General features: G+C 36.5%; 3 protein-coding genes across 3 annotated transcripts; all 3 read right to left on the bottom strand.

Moving 5' to 3' along the window:
- Positions 1-817: 817 nt before the first annotated feature.
- Positions 818-4,601, bottom strand: sft2d2b (SFT2 domain containing 2b). Its single transcript, XM_084426067.1, has 8 exons — positions 4,400-4,601; positions 4,071-4,160; positions 3,888-3,973; positions 3,396-3,477; positions 3,242-3,277; positions 3,050-3,108; positions 2,334-2,363; positions 818-1,968 (listed from the first exon to the last, which is right to left on the bottom strand). Exons 1-8 carry the CDS (start codon positions 4,460-4,462, stop codon positions 1,929-1,931), a joined length of 486 nt encoding a protein of 161 aa, XP_084282193.1. The 5' UTR covers positions 4,463-4,601; the 3' UTR covers positions 818-1,928.
- Positions 4,602-5,101: 500 nt separating this feature from the next.
- Positions 5,102-12,714, bottom strand: LOC311301500 (uncharacterized protein). Its single transcript, XM_084426683.1, has 4 exons — positions 12,369-12,714; positions 10,798-11,055; positions 6,229-6,327; positions 5,102-5,860 (listed from the first exon to the last, which is right to left on the bottom strand). Exons 1-4 carry the CDS (start codon positions 12,567-12,569, stop codon positions 5,753-5,755), a joined length of 666 nt encoding a protein of 221 aa, XP_084282809.1. The 5' UTR covers positions 12,570-12,714; the 3' UTR covers positions 5,102-5,752.
- A 773-nt stretch (positions 12,715-13,487) lies between these two features.
- LOC311301498 (PI-PLC X domain-containing protein 1) lies at positions 13,488-16,630 on the bottom strand. The gene is made up of 6 exons (XM_084426681.1): positions 16,205-16,630; positions 15,944-16,080; positions 15,483-15,611; positions 15,220-15,375; positions 14,648-14,828; positions 13,488-14,540 (listed from the first exon to the last, which is right to left on the bottom strand). Exons 1-6 carry the CDS (start codon positions 16,305-16,307, stop codon positions 14,293-14,295), a joined length of 954 nt encoding a protein of 317 aa, XP_084282807.1. The 5' UTR covers positions 16,308-16,630; the 3' UTR covers positions 13,488-14,292.
- Positions 16,631-17,210: the final 580 nt, after the last annotated feature.

The following is a 17,210-nucleotide window of genomic DNA, read 5'->3' as shown; positions in this document are numbered from 1 at the left end:
ACATAATAAGAAATAAGATATCTCCATAACTTTATAGGCTACATATTTAATTTCTAAAAAAAAAAAAAAAAAAAAAAAAAGGGTCTTTAATTAAAGCAAAGATAGCCTATGTGATCACATGGATTTTAAACTTAAATATTGAACCATAGGCTAATATACAATTATCCTATTGAGCAAATAAGCATTCCGTCTCTAAAATGTATAGCCATTGTTTTTTTGGACATTGTAACTGTACAAAAAGGCTAAACCAGCATACTTCCTTAAACCAATTAAGTTAACGAACGACATACACGTGATCCTTTAAAACCTCATTTTGCTAACTGCAGTAGAACTGGCATGAAACATCAGAACATCTACTGTGATTCACAGGATGGACTCATATGTGACGGCGTAGATAAGGGCATACTGTCAAAGAGCTTAGTATTGTACAAGCCATGTGGAGCATAAATAAAATACTGGATGTTCTCAGCAGCGAACGGGAATGAACGGAAACTCGATCCAGCGACCGGCGCTCTAATCACACAGCCGCGCGCATGGAGATTAGAGGATTCAAAGAGTTTAAATCCGAAAACTAGAGTCTCATTAGCGGAGAATCCTCCTGCATATCAAACATCAGAAAATCAGCCCCCTGACCTTTCACCATAGAGATGACTTACGCACTTCAGTGAACTTTACCTTAGAAAAGTCTTATTGAGACTCACAGATGCATTATGTGGAAGAGGGCTTCTTAAATGACAGCACGTACTTTGAATTAAAGAAAGTAATGAAAGAGATGCAGGCATTGAGAACAAGGGGAAATTGATTCATGTAGACTAAATAAATCTGAACAGCTTTTAATAGCAACGATTGTTAGCAATAACAATTATTAAACATCTCGCATAAAAAAAAAAAAACACACCAATATTTTTCATAGCAGTATTGCACACATTATGAAACAAACATGGGTAATTAATCCTGATGAGGGGAAATCCACATTTTCAGTCATGATAAAATAAATCTGGAATGCATTTTTTTCATAGTATAAGGATAATACTTCTATACCTATAAAAAAGTAACCTCTTCAGTAAATCAAAACTATTTAAAACTATTTAAAAAGACAACGAGGAGGAACAACTACAGTTGTCGTTCTTGAAATCAAAACGTTTAAAGGGAAATGTGCTTGACGTGATTTGAAAAAACAAGGACACATTCATTCACATTTTTCTCCTAAATGCAAAGCTAACTGAAAGCAGTAAGATTGTTCGATGATGAATGAACCTTAAAGATACATTGGCACCCAGATGAGTGCTTAAAATTTTACTTATCTAATAGATAATATAGCAATATACCATTACATAAGTAATAAGACATTTCTGTTGATAACAGGTAATATCTGAAGTAAAAATTGAAATGCAATTATAGAAAACCCTTGGTAGCAAAAACTAATTTTTCTTGAAAAGTAAAAGAAAAGAAACCTAAATACTAAACAAAAACAGCAACACTGGTTACAGACAGTTCTACCCAATCTAGTTCTCAAGTAATCCTTGGATAAAGGCACATAGGAAGGAATTATTAAGCAATTACCCAGCAGTTAAATGTAAAATATGCAATTCCATCTTGTTCGGCAAGCATGTCACTACAGTTACAGGGCAGAGTCCGAAACCAAACCATTTACCTAGTTACATATTGTATCCTTCATAGTTTCCCACTTAAATGTAAAGCACAGGTGTTTGTGTGTGTGTGTGTGAGAGAGAGAGTACTTGTCTGTGTGTGCTTGTTCACACAGATTGAGTGTCCATCCGTTACGGAGAGCAAGCGGAGCGCCTGTAGTGTGGTGTGGTGTCTGTGCCAGGTTGCAGAGTGGGTACATGAGTGGCATTGAACGCAGAACCAATGCTGAAGCCAGAGCAGCACACGGAGAAACAGCCAAGGCCAAATGTAGAAGCATCTCACTTGAAGCACGCGGAGAACAACTTAATAATTGCATCCCTACATAAAAACAAACAGCCAAAGGTAAACAAACGCCAAAGCCAAAAACAGAGATTACTAAAAGTGTCTTTTTTTTGGCTTCGAGAGAATGACAGCTTTGATCTGAAGACCTTATTTTAGTCTAATAGGCACTTTGATGAATTGCAACACTGATATTTTTAAAAGGAAATAGTAGATTTTCACAATTTTACATTTATATATACCATGTCATGCAGAATACTACTAGAATAACACTAAACAACACTACTAAATAGATAGAACTACTAGAATGACAGTCTTTGCCTTTTGTAATAACTTTTTATTGTTGATTTCCATCTGTGCCATTGTTTTTTTATGTATGGTTTAGAAAATATAAAGTAACTCACCTTGCAAATGGAATGTAGGATAAGCTATACCTGCAAAATAAAAGGGTCGTAATTTAAATACAGACAAATAAGTAATATTTGTGAGCTATTACACACACACACACACACACACACACAGTGTGTATATGTATAAATATATATATATGTTGTGTGTGAGTGAGTGAGTGAGTGAGTGAGTGAGTGAGAGAGAGAGAGAGAGAGAGAGAGAGAGAGAGAGAGAGAGAGAGAGAGAGAGAGAGAGAGAGAGAGAGAGAGAGAGAGAGAAAATGCTGTAAATGCACTGTCTCTGTGACAGCTATAAGCTTTATAAACCTTTTTTTTTAATTGTTTACCTTTTTATAATTATTCAGTTATTTTGTGCTCCCATACTCAGTGAGTGGGAAGCAGGAATCTGAGAGTGTGATATTTGAAGTGTATCGGTGAAATAAATCACTAGAAGTTAGCACTATCCTGCATTGATTTTGGAAACACTCAAATAATAATAATCTCCGATTACAGTGGTCTCAATGTGTGTGTGTGTGTGCGTGCGTGCACGCGTGTGTGTGTGTGTGTGTGTGTGTGTGTGTGTGAGAGAGAAAGAGTGAAAGTAATAGTGTGTGTAATAGCTCACAAGTGAGAACTCTTGAATAGCCTATATATTTAGTGTGTGTGTGTGTGTGTGTGTGTGTGTGTGTGTAACTACAGCTTACAGTAACTAGAGCTATTGGGATTCTTACCATGTAAAAGCCAAAAACTGGAGGATACAGAACAGCAGAGCAAGGCCTTTATTCTTCCACTAAAATAATAATAATTAAAAAAAAAAAATCAAATAATCAAGCAAATCTGAAACAAACATTGTATTACATATTATGACACCAACTTCATTAGGCTAACAAATCATAATCATGTTAAATAAGAAACCAACTTACCCAAAAGGCAGCACAAAAGGTTAGCACCAGGCATGTCTTTAAAAACACAAATGTTCAGTTTACAGAAAAAGGCCACAAATTATAAGACAAGATAAGAAATACTGAATCTCTCTTCATGCATTACAGTCTATTATATCTGTGTATGTATTCTTACAATCATAATGCCAGTTGCCAGAGCTCTCGTCTTGTCACACATCCTCTTGAGTTGCTTTAATGGACCCATTAAGAACATAGTGCTGAAAAGAATCCACACCCAAAGAACCTCAGCACGGACTTACAGATTCTTATAGATGCTATCAATGCGTTCGATTACTTTATACAATCCTGTATAAAATCCTGAAGTATAAACCTGTTAGGAATTTTTTTGAGCTATTAAAGGTCTGCCAGACCCAGAAAACAAAATATTAAGAGGTTTACAATCACACATATTTATGAGATAATATATTAAATTAAATGTTTTATTACTTTCTACTTGATAGTTATCACATTTTAGAGTTACTAAATCAATTCATTTGTTAAAAATGTTTTTTTTAAAGTCAGTATTTGTCACTGGCCACATGCCTGTGCAAACATTGTCTATTATAAACAGTGACACGCCTTGGTTGAGATCAAATCAAAGGTGGGGAGATAAAGATGCATGACTCACCTCAAAAGAGAAGCAATATTACCTAAACTGTAAAAGACTGCAAAGAGTGTCAGTCCGCTTCTCGGAACCCAGAGCAAGCAGGTCCCCTGAATAACAAAAGTAAGGAAAGAGAATACGTTCGACTATTGTATATACTAAGTAACAAAATTAAACCATATAAGACTATTTGTGCTCTCGTCTTACCAAAATTGAACACAAGACGCCCGACACAAAGCACGCGAGGAATCCCTTGACGCGCGTGCCCCATCCCAGTGTTGACGCTTCATTCGCTGTCTAAAACAACGTTGTTGTTGTTGTTATATTCAGAAAATGATTTAAATCAACTTGATATTCATAAATAGACCGATTTTAAGTTTTTGCGAATGACAGTTGGGTAAACACGTAGTCAACAAAACACGTTGCAAAAAGTCTAGATTCGTAATCAAAAGGAAACCACAACACTGTGTATTTTGAGTAAACAATAGCGAATAAAACCGAGTTCTAACTCCAACTGTCAAACGCAACTAACTTACCTGCAGTACGTTGAGGTCGTCATTGCCATCTTGGCCACTCAAAACTTTCTTTAATTTGTCCATTAAGGTTGAGATTGAAAACAATCCAAAAAAGATGTGTCAAAACTGTCTCGAAGCTACTTTGTTCAAGTAAATTTGTATTGGTTCGTTCCTTTTCCTGTTTGGTAGTGTAACAGGTGCACAATATAACTTCCGTGTGTGTAGCCACGGTAACGATTGCGCGACGTCATGACGTTCGACGTACTGAATCGACACACTCTGTACTGAAACTGTTTTGTTTGCACTTATTGGTTAGCCATTAATATGCTCTCATTGTGCATTACATTCAACACCGATGGGATAAAGTGGACATTAGGATGTTTGTAGACAATACATGCAGACAAGTGAATAAGAGAGGTGTAAAAAGTATTAAGAATTTAGACGAGTGAAAAGGAGCACAAAAACAGATGGTCACATTACAGTCACAACAAAAACTGTGCAAAATAACCCGTTTAACCACTGTTTTCTCAATGTCATGTTCTACGTCTATAAGACACATCAGATGTGAAATTGTTATCGTGTAATAGACTAATCCACACTAAATAATTGTTTAAACCCTGATCACAAACAGTGTTTGAGTCAAGGTCTTCTTCAATGATAAATACAACTTAGCCTACTTGCTTTGGGCCAAAATGCATGATGAATACAGAACCAATTACAATCCCGTTGAAATCTGTTTTATTGGCTGTTTTCAACAAAATTGTTGTAAACTTCACAGGAACGTTAGTTTAGTAAGACTCATTGTGCATATTTTCAATACAATAATAAATCCATGTAGCCTAAGGATGACCAGTGAAATACAGTGTGAACTCAGTACAAATGAAGTACAAATTCCCCAAATATATATACTTCCTTAAGTATAGTAAAGAAGCAAAATTACTCAAGTACACACATAGACAATGCAAGCCTACTTTTTGGTTGAAAGCATTACATTAGTAACATGTTTTGTAAAACAGAACTTTTTGATTTACATATCAAGTATGCCTACTCCGTCCAAACTACTTACAAATATAGAGAGGTGCATTTTACAATTTTACATTTTGATGCAACTTGTTCAGGTTGCTTAGATGTACGCAGAAAAAGATAACCATGATAGAAAATAACAATCATTTTCTTAATATGTAAATACAATTACAAAAATCAATTGGCCTATGTCCAGAGAGATGTTCTGCCCATCTGTTTCTCCTGGATAAAAAATTACCACCTTTTTTAGAAAATAGCTGTTTCTTTCATATCCATCGTCAGTTGTCCGCATCATGTAACCATCCTGTAAAAGCTGATGTCCAAGGTAGTTTGAATGGGTGCTGGAAGAGCTCAGGGCACTATTACTCTGGTAGATGTCCAGTACAGGGGCTCTGGCATGGCAACATGCTTTTGACATGTGGGACAGGTCTGCTTGCTCCACAGCCACTCCTCTATGCACTAAACCAGCAAAAGGGGCACAATATTCAATTATATTCAGATGTTCAGTACAGTGCTTTCAACAACATATACTAAAGCAGCTTTACAAAGGACAGTATCTCAGTACCCAAGAGAACAAGCCACATGGGACAAGCCACATTCTCCCCAACCAAAGACGGTTAGGGAGAATGAGGAAAAACTCTTAGGAGAAAACAATGGCTCGCCAGCTACAGGAAGGTAAAATGTAGAATAGGTAGTAACTAATCTGAAATGTCCTGATTTCTGGGCCATTTATGTTAGAATACATAATAATAATACATTTCTGACGTCAAATTGGACCATTTATAATACCTAAGCCAGCTACCAGTTTATAAAGTCTGAACCTTTACCTCACTGTGGAAGCTGTGGGAACAGTGAAGCTCTCTGATACCTCCTCCTCCTTTGCGTAGGTTGTCATGACAGATCAGACACAAACTGTCCGCATCACTCTACAAAACAAACACCAGATTATATCAACCAACTGAATTTGTTTCATCCCACATTATATTTGAACAGCAATACAAAAATGCAATTCCATTTTACATTTTTTGTGACCTGTCCATTTAATTAAAATGATAGTTCTCCCAAAAATAAAACAACTTTGGACCCCATTGACTTTTATTGGATGGACTAAAAACACGGAAACATCTATCTAAATATCGTCTTTTGTGTAAAAAATAATACATTTTTATCCAAGTTTGTTTTAGATCAAATAATCAATAGGATGTGAATGTGAATAAGAGAGGTGTAAAAAGTATTAAGAAAGTATTTTTTTGTGGAATACTGCAATATTTATTATAAATGATTTATCTGTGCATGCATACCATTATGTTTTTGAAAATTCATGTCGCCTCGTAATATTTAATCAAAATAAGTTCCCCTTCCTTTCTCTTCACTTCTGTAATGATGTGTTTACTGTCACGAGGGCGGGACAACCTGTCACTCACATGACATCACAGTCAAGTCAAGTCATGTCAAGTCAAGTCATGTCACCTTCATTTATATAGCGCTTTTAACAATATAGATTGTTTCAAAGCAGCTTTACAGTGATTTGGATATTCTAGGTATTATCAACTGGCCGGAATTTTGAGATCACAATAGACGTGAAGGACTATAATGCGTTAAGAGCTCGCTCAAGTACTGCGGAGCTAAACCATTTAGTGCTTTGTAAGTAATCAGCAATATTTAAAAATGTATATAATGTTAATTAGGGAGCCAATGCAGTGTTGACAGAACGGGGCTAATATGGTCATACTTCCTGGTTCTGGTAAGAACTCGAGCTGCTGCATTTTGGACCAGCTGTAGTTTGTTTATTAAGCGTGCAGGGCAACCACCCATAATAGCATTACAATAATCTAGCCTTGATGTCATGAACGCATCTAATTGTTCCGCATTTGTCAATGAGAGCATATGACATAATTTAGATATCTTTTTAAGATGGAAAAATGCGGTTTTACAGATACTAGACATGTGACTTTCAAATGAAAGTTTGGTATCAAAGAGCACATCCAGGTTCCTAACCGACGACGAAGACTTGACATAGCAGCCATCAAGTGTTAGACCACCTAGGTTATTATGTGAGGAAGTTTTTTGTTCAATAATTAGAATCTCTGTTTTTTCAGAATTAAGTAGTAGGAAATTACTAGTCATCCAATTTTTTATATCAGCTATGCATTCCGTTAATTTTGTGAATTGATAAGTTTCGTCAGGGCATGAAGAAATACGTGAAGAAGTAGGTCCTGACATGTGTTGTCTAACTCCAATAGAGTTCAGAATGTCTTAAAATGCCAATCCCAATGCATCTTTTTCATTATCGACTACATGTATATTAAAATCACCAACAATTAGGACTTTATCTGCAGCGCAGTACTAACTCTGATAGAAAATCAATCAGCAAATTCTTTGATAAAGTCTGTATGGTGCCCTGGTGGCCTGTAGCCTGTAGACAGTAGCCAGCACAAATCTCAAACGTGATTTATCATTTACACTAGATAGTGTTACATTAAGCACCAACACTTCAAAATAATTATATTTAAAACAAACTGACTTCTCCGTAATTCTGATGATATTACTATAAATTACAGCAACACCTCCCTCTTTGCCTTTCAGACAAGGATAATGTTTATAACAGTAATCTTGGGAGGTGGACTCATTTAAAGTAATGTAATCGTCTGGTTTTAGCCAGGTTTCTGTCAAACACTAGCCTGGATGCCAGCCGAACTTAGCCCCGTCCACAACATTTGAGGTCGGGAAGTTCGTGCTGGACTTGATCCGTTGTGGAGCAACTCAGGGGGGGCTTTATACGATGATGGACAGATGATCAACAGTAACGTAATCATCCATGTCACCAAAAAGCGCTTGGGTTGAATTTGTTTACACAAAGATGCTGCCATCACGTCTGTTATAGAAGATATCGACAGTGCATTAAGTTTAAAAGAGGAACAGATAACCACGATCAAGGCATTTGTCGATCGGAAAGATGTTTTTACCATCCTTCCTATGGGATTCGGCAAAAGTTTAATTTATCAGCTGGTCACTAAGAAGATGGGGCGCAATGATAACCCTGTGGTCATTGTGGTTTCTCAGTTGCTCTGATTGCTTGTAGGTCTATCCAATTGAGTGCAGAGGCATTTTCTTTCCTGGTTCGGTTGAAACATGCCCCATAATCACAGCCCAATGGAACAATATCAGACTCATATTCTGACTAGAATCTGAGTATAACGACGCCAGTCTAGTCAAACACAGCACATCAAGGTTATAATCTGTAATCATATCATTAACAATAAGCGCTTTTGAAGTAAGGGATTGAATATTCAGCAACCCGAGATTTATCATTTGGTCATCCGTATTATGTCTGTTTTTTATTTGTTGAACATCAAATACATTTTTACCCTTAAATGGGTTTAGGAGTTTTTTGTATGTCCTAATTCGGGGAACAGACACAGTCTCTATATGATGATATCTAGGTGAAAGAGTCTCTATGTGATGGGATTTATCTGACCTTGGTGACGTGAGACAGCTAGCAGACGGTCAGTTTAGCCAGTCTGTCTGCTTCCTGACCTGAGCCCCAGATTGTCATGTTTGAGCTCTAAGACTATGTGCCATATTACTAGAGAGAAGAGCAGAACCATCCCAGGAGGGATGAATACCATCTCTTTTCAACAGGTCAGGTTTGCCTCAAAATCTTTTCCAATTGTCTATGAATTCTATATTATTTTGCGGACACCACTTAGACAGCCAGCCATTGAGTGAGCACAGTCTACTAAGTATCTCATCACTCCTACGAACAGGAAGGGGGCCAGAGCAAATTACTGTGCCTGACATCGTATTTGCGAGTTCACACAACTCTTTAATGTGTGTGAACTCGCACTCACAGCAATAGCAAACTACAACCATCCAATCAATTCCCCATGGACAAAATCAAGTCCCGCTCTACATTTTTAGCGCAATTTTCCACCGGACAAAATTGCGATTAACAACTCATGATTTCTGTTCTGTTCTGTCTGTGCGCACCAATCTTGCACTTCTATCTACTCCTCAACCAGACCACCTAGAGACTTCGGGTTTTCGGCATTATGTTAAGGAAGGTCTAATCTCGGGAACGCACAAAAAAAAATCCAGGAAATTCCAGAAAAAAATTCGTTTTTTGCAAATTTCTCGGCAACCATAATAGCTATCGAGTTGAAACAAATTGCAATCGATAGCTTCTAAAATGTACAATAATATTAGAAAAAAATAATTGATCAAAAATATTTCCTTTATGCTTCAAAAATTTATTAAAACTTTATATGAAGGGAAATAAGAAAAATATTGCCTTTTCACCTATAAAACTATTGTTCCACAGAAATACGTAAGGAACGTATTCACAAGAGTCATGAGCACAATTAATTCCACTGAATTACGGCAAGAAATCAATGAAGGTATCGATCAAGATTTGGAGAAGGAGCAAGAATATATGAGAAAACGACAAGAGGTTGTTGCAAAATAAATGGAAGAACGTTCAGCAAAGCGACAAAAGATGGCGACATCCACACCAACGGCTTCCTCATCAGGCGTATCTGATTTCTACGATGACTCGTGGCTTTCAGAGAATGTTTTGGCAAATATCTCGAAAGCAGAAGAAGAGTTTACAAAGTCACAAGCCAATAGTCAAGCAGAAAAGAAGGAAGAATCTGAAGAGGACAAAGCAGAAAAAGAAGCTGATACAGAGAAAATCGAGGATATTGAGTGAACACAAGATGTCAAAAATAATGAGCTAATAAAAAAAATGCTGTTCAACTAGTCAAGTGATTGTGCCTTTTTTATTATCCATTGCTGATTTGATTTCAGAAAGTTCTTTTGAATTTCAAGAGAAAGTTATATTCTCGAGCAGCTTATTTTCTCTTTCATTTACTATCTCTTAGTGTTGTGATCCCATGACGTGAGAAAATTGCGCTAAAACACTCACTGAGTTTTTATTACTTGTTTCTTGTTTGAGAAGCTGTTTCACTCATATGTACATCATAACAGGTGAAAAAAAGACTATCAAATATTTTTTTCATGTCGACTTTAAAACTCACAAACACAAAATATTCCACAAAATAACATACTTGAGTGAAAGAAAAAAAAAGTACGAAAACAACAACCCTGTTGTGTGAAAAAAAAACATCTGAAAATTACATTTGAGATTAGCTCAACAGGTTGTTTGCTGTTTTTGTTTAGCTTTATTCATTTAGTTTTTAGCTGCGTGTTAGTACGCGTTGTACATGCACTGATCCAGCCTCAGATTTCTCTAGCCTTGCCAAAGCACTGTATCATGACAGAATACAATTATATCATCTCATGTTCGTTTATCTAAATGCCCCTGAGATTAAATAACCTATTGGCAATCATTCACATCTTTACCAATTATAAAGCAAAATCATATAAATCACACCAACCAGAGACATGACATTGCGGCTCCTAAATCTGGCTTTTCTCTCCAGAGACTCGTGCACCTCAGGGATGGTAGGGATGGCATGTGGGCGTCTTTCACATGTGCTGCCCTTGGTTTGCATTCCTGCCTCATTATTGCCAACATGGCTGGAGCGAGAGCACGGCCTGGCCTCACCGCTCTGAAGCCGGTGGCTCAGGTGAGCTGGGCTTGGGGCCACGGTGGCAGAGTGCAGGCGGCTCAGATGCATCGCGTTCAGCTGAGCCTGAAAAATATGCAAAAATATGCATGCATAAAATAAATTATTTTGCATTGCAATTGAAATGATAACAATAACAGTTTAACAATCATGACAACTCTCAGAATAGTTTTGAAAATTTAGAATGGCGCAGTATTTGATTTGTCCCTCTTTTCATTTTCAAAACTGTATGACTTGTTTCTTCTGTAGAACACAAAATGGACCACATAATGGAAGTCAGTGGGCTTCAATGGTGTTTGGTTCCCAGTGTTCTTCAAAATATGTTTTTGTTGCGGTAGAAGAAATATATGCATACAGGTTTGCAACCACATGAGGGTAAGGAAATGACTATGTAATTTCCATTTTGGGGTGAACTATCCCTGTAATGGCAGCAGCATTGAGCTACAGAACTTCACAAGTTTGTGTAAAACCAGATGATCCATGTTATCCAGTATGTGAAAATGATCCAAAGAGCATTTTGTACAACGAGTTCACATGGAAGATAAGTGGAGAATTCCACATATTTCTTATTCATTTGAACTCATGTTTTGATGCAGATGCAGAGCAAAAAGAAAAACTAATGTTAGCCTGTCTGAAATATCTGACTCTTGACTACTGCTTTAATCAGTTTTGTCCAAACAATGGAAGGTAAATTCAAGATAAACTCTTCTTAGAGTTTAGATTATGCAAAAGGTGTCCTACTTTGATCTCTGATGTCACTAACCTGTAAATCAAAATGAAAAATTTGCATTTTCACAGCTGTGAGATGCACCTTTTGATTTGCAACCTGAATTGGTTTTATGTACAAAATGTGACATTTTAATGATGATTCATAATTGTATTGGGTCTTCATTCCAGTAAGGCAAATTGTGTAGATTTATGCAAACATGAAGCATCATCTTTTAGCTGAAGAATAATTTAACAAATCACTGACGTTAAAATAATTCGTTTTAGCTTCAGACCTGTCAAAAAAAAAAAAAAAAGAGAAATAAAAATGTAATTCAGTTGAATAGTTCATAAACTGTAAGTTAACACTGTAAACTTTTTTAAACATATTTTTGCATAAACTTTTATATACATAAATAATGGATGTAAGAATAAAAATAAGAGAATAAACAGAAAAAAGATTAACATAAAATGGCAAATTTACTAAGGAGGGAAGATAAATAAACTGCTTGTGGAAAAGCCCCTAACAAGCAAGTGTGGCTTTGAGTTACTATTTAAAAGTGTTAATTGAATCAACTGCTCGTGGGCTGGCTGTAAGACAAATCCACAGCTTGGCCCCATAGCTACTGGTGTCTTTCTACACACACACACACAAACTTGTATTGTGTACTGACCGGGCATGGAAGTGAAGCTCTGCGACTGGCCATTGATCGACTTGGAATGGGGATATCCCAACTGCTCTTCCTCTCAGCTTCCGGCTCCTCTTCCTCTTGTTCTTGTTCTTCTTCTTCCCCCTTCTCCTCTACATCTTCCTGACCTTCATATCCTCCCTGCAATGTGGTAAAGATTTCATCCTCCTCTTCCTCGTTCTCCATGTTAAACACCTGTATTTATCTCCAGTCCCTGAGACGAATACCTCTGAAAGAGAAACTGTGAGGGGCCGAAGCTGTGCGACTGGGTTCTGGCCAGGCCTTGGATTGCTGATTAAGCCTCTGTAATAAGATCCTCTGGTTTTCTTATCCCATCTGTTTCCTCTGTGGCTCTAAGCCTGACAGAGGCTACACAGCAACCGAATGCAGGCTCCTTTAACTCCTGAGTAATCTGTTTAGGAGGAAGGTGGGGACTTGACAGAGGGAGGGGATTCTCAAAGCTCTCTGGAAGCATTTTGCTCCAGATCTGTTTAGAATGTTCTAAATACTTTGTAGGGCTGCACGATATATCGAAATTACAATATCTGAATAAGTGTGCGCACAGAAAGCTGTCTCTCGAACCCCAACTGAGTTCTGTTTAGCGGCTTGTTGCACTCGAACGGTCAAATACACACACAGTTATGTCAAAATGCCTGTCTTAGCGTCTTATTCTTGTAAACATACTCGGCTGTCTGAAGTGAATGCAAACAATTATCAGATACTGTTTCTTACTTGAATGCTACTGTTAAATAGATCGAATGAACTATAAACCTACCTGAAAAACTTAAAGCACTTTTAATCTGTTTTATTATACCCGTCCTATTGTTTGTAATTTGCCTCTTTGCTCTTATTTTTAATTACAAAGATTAATTAATATAACTAATGCTAAAACACTGCTGTTCATTTTCATAAGTTGTAGTGAAGCTTTCTTTTACCAGAAAGAATGTGAAACATATTGGTCTTATTATGTTCAGTTTTTCAATATATGTAAATATAATTTAAATTGTTTTGACACACTTTTAACACATTTTCGTACCTATTTAACAATATATCACATTTTCCCCTCATACTTTGGATACTGCATACTATACTCTAATGCAATCGTGGAAGACATATTTTTTATTACACCCAGGTCTGTGTCTGCATGGTATAAAAATGTTGCCCAAGAAACAAAGTCTGATTTTGTCTTGGAATATAGGTGAGACATTAATTTACAATAAATTTGGAAAGACTTTCTGAAAAGTTTCTCTGTGATAATTTTCAGATAAGAAAAAAAAAAACCCATGTTTTTATTTACCTCATACACTCTACACAAACAAACTGAGTGTGAAAGGCATCAGTGAACGGGATTATCACTTAAGATACTATAAATGTTAAGCACCTTAGAAAGTGCAATCACAGGCGCCATCTAAAATTAGACCCAACAGATACATAGATGTAACCCACGTGGACAAAGCCAAACAGAGCGTCAACAATAGATGAAGTCATGACAAGGCATCGGATGTTACTAAAATTAAGCGTGACTCATTGGACAGGTAATGCTATATAATCTATTGAGCCACTTAGTCTTTGATTATAGAAATATGGCTTTTCCATTTGATCCAACATCCAAGAAAAAGCAGAAAATACATTTAGATCTTTGACATTTTTAAAAATTGATGTAACAATGAAATTGCAAGTAACATTATTTTGAAGCATGTATCTTCTAAACAAACAAGATCCTAAATATTGCCTCTAGATGGCAGCAATGCACAAAACATGTTTTACCCTTCACAGTTTAGGGACCGTCATAAAAGACTGGAAAATTATTCAAATGTAAACATACGATATCATTATAATGTGCATAAAGATGATACATTTTATGTAATACACCGTTTTTATGTAACATCATTTGTGGCATTTTTAAGGATCAAGTCTCGTTTAAGAGTGTTTGATTGAGTCCAATAACCAGCTGGGAGAACTCATTGCTGAAAGCCCCCACAAAATCTGCACAGATGATGTTGAAACATGTTTTGCCTGAGCCTGGACACTGGCGCTTGACCCAGTTCAAAAGCAGAGTATAGGAGCTCAGGGTCATGCTTTGCAATGACTGGCATGGATGAGAAACTATATACCTGGCATCCTCAGTTAGGTTCAGACCAGCAGCAAAAAACTTTTCTGAATAAAAAAAAATAATGTGGGCGCAATTATTTACGAAAAAACAACTTTTAATGAACTTTTCTTTCCTAATCATTTGGTGCAATTTGAACTCAGTTGTGACTGACCTGGTCTCCCTTCCTCTTTTTTCTCCTCCAGGTAGGATACGACACGATTTGGATCTGATGTGTTTGCCCACCAATATTCACAGCCGGCCCAAAGTTCCTCCTGTCCAGAAGCAGCTGAGTCATCATATGACAGAATCACCTGATAACTGTGATCCCAACACTCCTTTAGTGAAGGTGTGACCTGAAATAACACAAATAACAAGGGAATTACAGTGATTAAAAATCTGTTCATCGTATAAAGTGATCAAGTCTCTTCAGAAAATCCGGACTAAACCGCTTAATTCATATGAATTAGTTTTACGATCTCTTTATGAACTTTTTGAAGCGTCAAAGTGGTAGTTGCGTAGCTGTCTATGGAGGGACAGAAAGCTCTCAAATTTCATCAGATGTTCCGAAGATGAACTTCGGAAGACAAACTTCTTTTGTCCGAAGACAAAAAAAAATGTCTTACGGGTTTGGAACGACATGAGGGTGAGTAATTAATGACAGAATTTCCATTTTTGGGTTAACTATCCATTTAAGATTCAAGTTATTTATTAAAGTTGCAAATGTTGTACATTAAACATACTTACATGATTGGGACAAATTTTATTGTTAAAAGTGCTTATGAGGAATTGAATGAGGTCTCTGTGTTGATCCAGGTTCATTCCATCAAAGGCAGAAAGTGCAATGATGACCACTTCCTTGGTATGCTGGTCTAACCAGTAAGCAATATCTGAGAGCACTTCCTGCAAATAACACAGCCAGAACACAACCATATTCTCGATTGAACACTTATATACACTTATTCTCGATTGAAATGAGGATTTAACATTCTTTTAAAATGATGATGTACCTTTACTGTGAGAAGAGAGTATATCCCATGTGCAAAGTAGAAAACTTTATTAGGGTCTTTTATCTTATGAGCTATTCTTAGATCAAGAAACCGAATGCCTAAATCCAGCTGGTTAGAGATGCTGTTCTCCTGGATAAAAAAAAAAAAAAAGGCAAAAAAAAAACAACAAAAAAAAAAGGCACAAAAAATGCTGAATAGCATCAAATACTGTCATAATTTACCCACATTTTCAATGTTCCAACCATAGACTGTAAAGGTTCCAACCCTGTCATGACATTTTCTTCTTCTTCTGTGGAACACAAAAGGAGGCAGAGTTAGTCTCAGAGTCTCAGTCACCATTGTTGTTGCAACGAAAGTGCAATAAAGGTGACTGAGGCTGTTGGTCATGATAACATTCTGCCTTTTGTGTTCCACTGAAGAAATAAATTCATACAATTTTGGATCATCATGTCTGTTACTACCTGTGTTGTTGCCCACTTGATTATACAGGGTCGAACGATACATGGAAATAATGTGTCTAACACTTGCAACACCTTCGGCGCAGACTCTAGTACCGAGGACTGCTGATCTAAACAGTAAGTCATGGTGTCATGACTTCCTGGAAAAATAGTAAACAGATGTTGAGCATTGTTAAATAGTCAATCAAATTGTAAATAATCAATCAAAAAGACCATCAATTAATTGTAAAAAAAGAATAAAAAACACTGAAATAATCAGACTACCGGGTATGGCGATATTCCACAGAGGGGTGTCCCAAAAACTCGAGGGCATCCCGGACATCCAGTCCGAACAGCAGCTGGAGATGCATCTTTCTTCATTCTCCATTTGTTACGTTTTTAAAGTATGAACAGTAATCCCTTAAAACACGTGTATTCCTGTACATTCACAGTATTGACCAACCTCTATACTGCACATCTGACGTAAAAAAAAAAAAAAAAAAAACTTGTTTCCGCTTTTTTTCTCTGTCATGTGAAGTCAGACAAAAACACCTTGATAGATAATCCACATAATTCCATTTAGTGTTTGACGTGATCATTATTTACGAGATATGAATTTGTGTTGGGAGGAAGAGTAAAGATTTTCCATAGTCATCTCGTGACACATTAGTTTCTCGAATCTGATTTGGAATGACAACAATGTTAGGGACCATCTGAAAGTGTATAGTTTTTCGTTTTGGAGACCCAACACAACACCGGCAAACACATAGATTTTTTTTTTTTTTTGAGGATTTTAATTGGGTTATTTGTTTAAAAGATGTTTGTCATTCAAAAGTTTACAAAGATTTACATGGTAACCAACCATAGATTTCCATATAAGCTGTAGCCTACCATTATAAACACACAAGCACATAAACCCAGCTAATAGGGAACATTCTCTGAATTTTGGCAAACTTTCTAACAACTTTTCTCTGAAATTTATGTTCTTCCAGTAATTTTAATTGAATGTTCATTATCTGGTCTTTAATAATGTTCTCAAAACGCACAAAAATACATTGTTCATGGAACTTTTTTTTTAGTTAAACATTTTAGTTGAACGTTTGTTTAAGGCTTTTAAAATAACCTAGGCCTACTATGAATGTTTCAGAACGTTAGTAGAACAGTAACGTTCCCATAAGGTTTTCAAACTGATAAAATTCCTTAACGTTCGTATAACCAAGAAAAAAAAATGAAAAGTTTTTTAAACATTTCATTAACTGGACATTTTGAATGTTCAGAGAACATTCAGAAA

The sequence above is a fragment of the Rutilus rutilus genome, assembly GCF_951802725.1.
Source record: "Rutilus rutilus genome assembly, chromosome: 12".
NCBI lineage: Eukaryota > Metazoa > Chordata > Actinopteri > Cypriniformes > Leuciscidae > Rutilus > Rutilus rutilus.
This window is presented reverse-complemented; position numbering and strand designations above follow the sequence as displayed.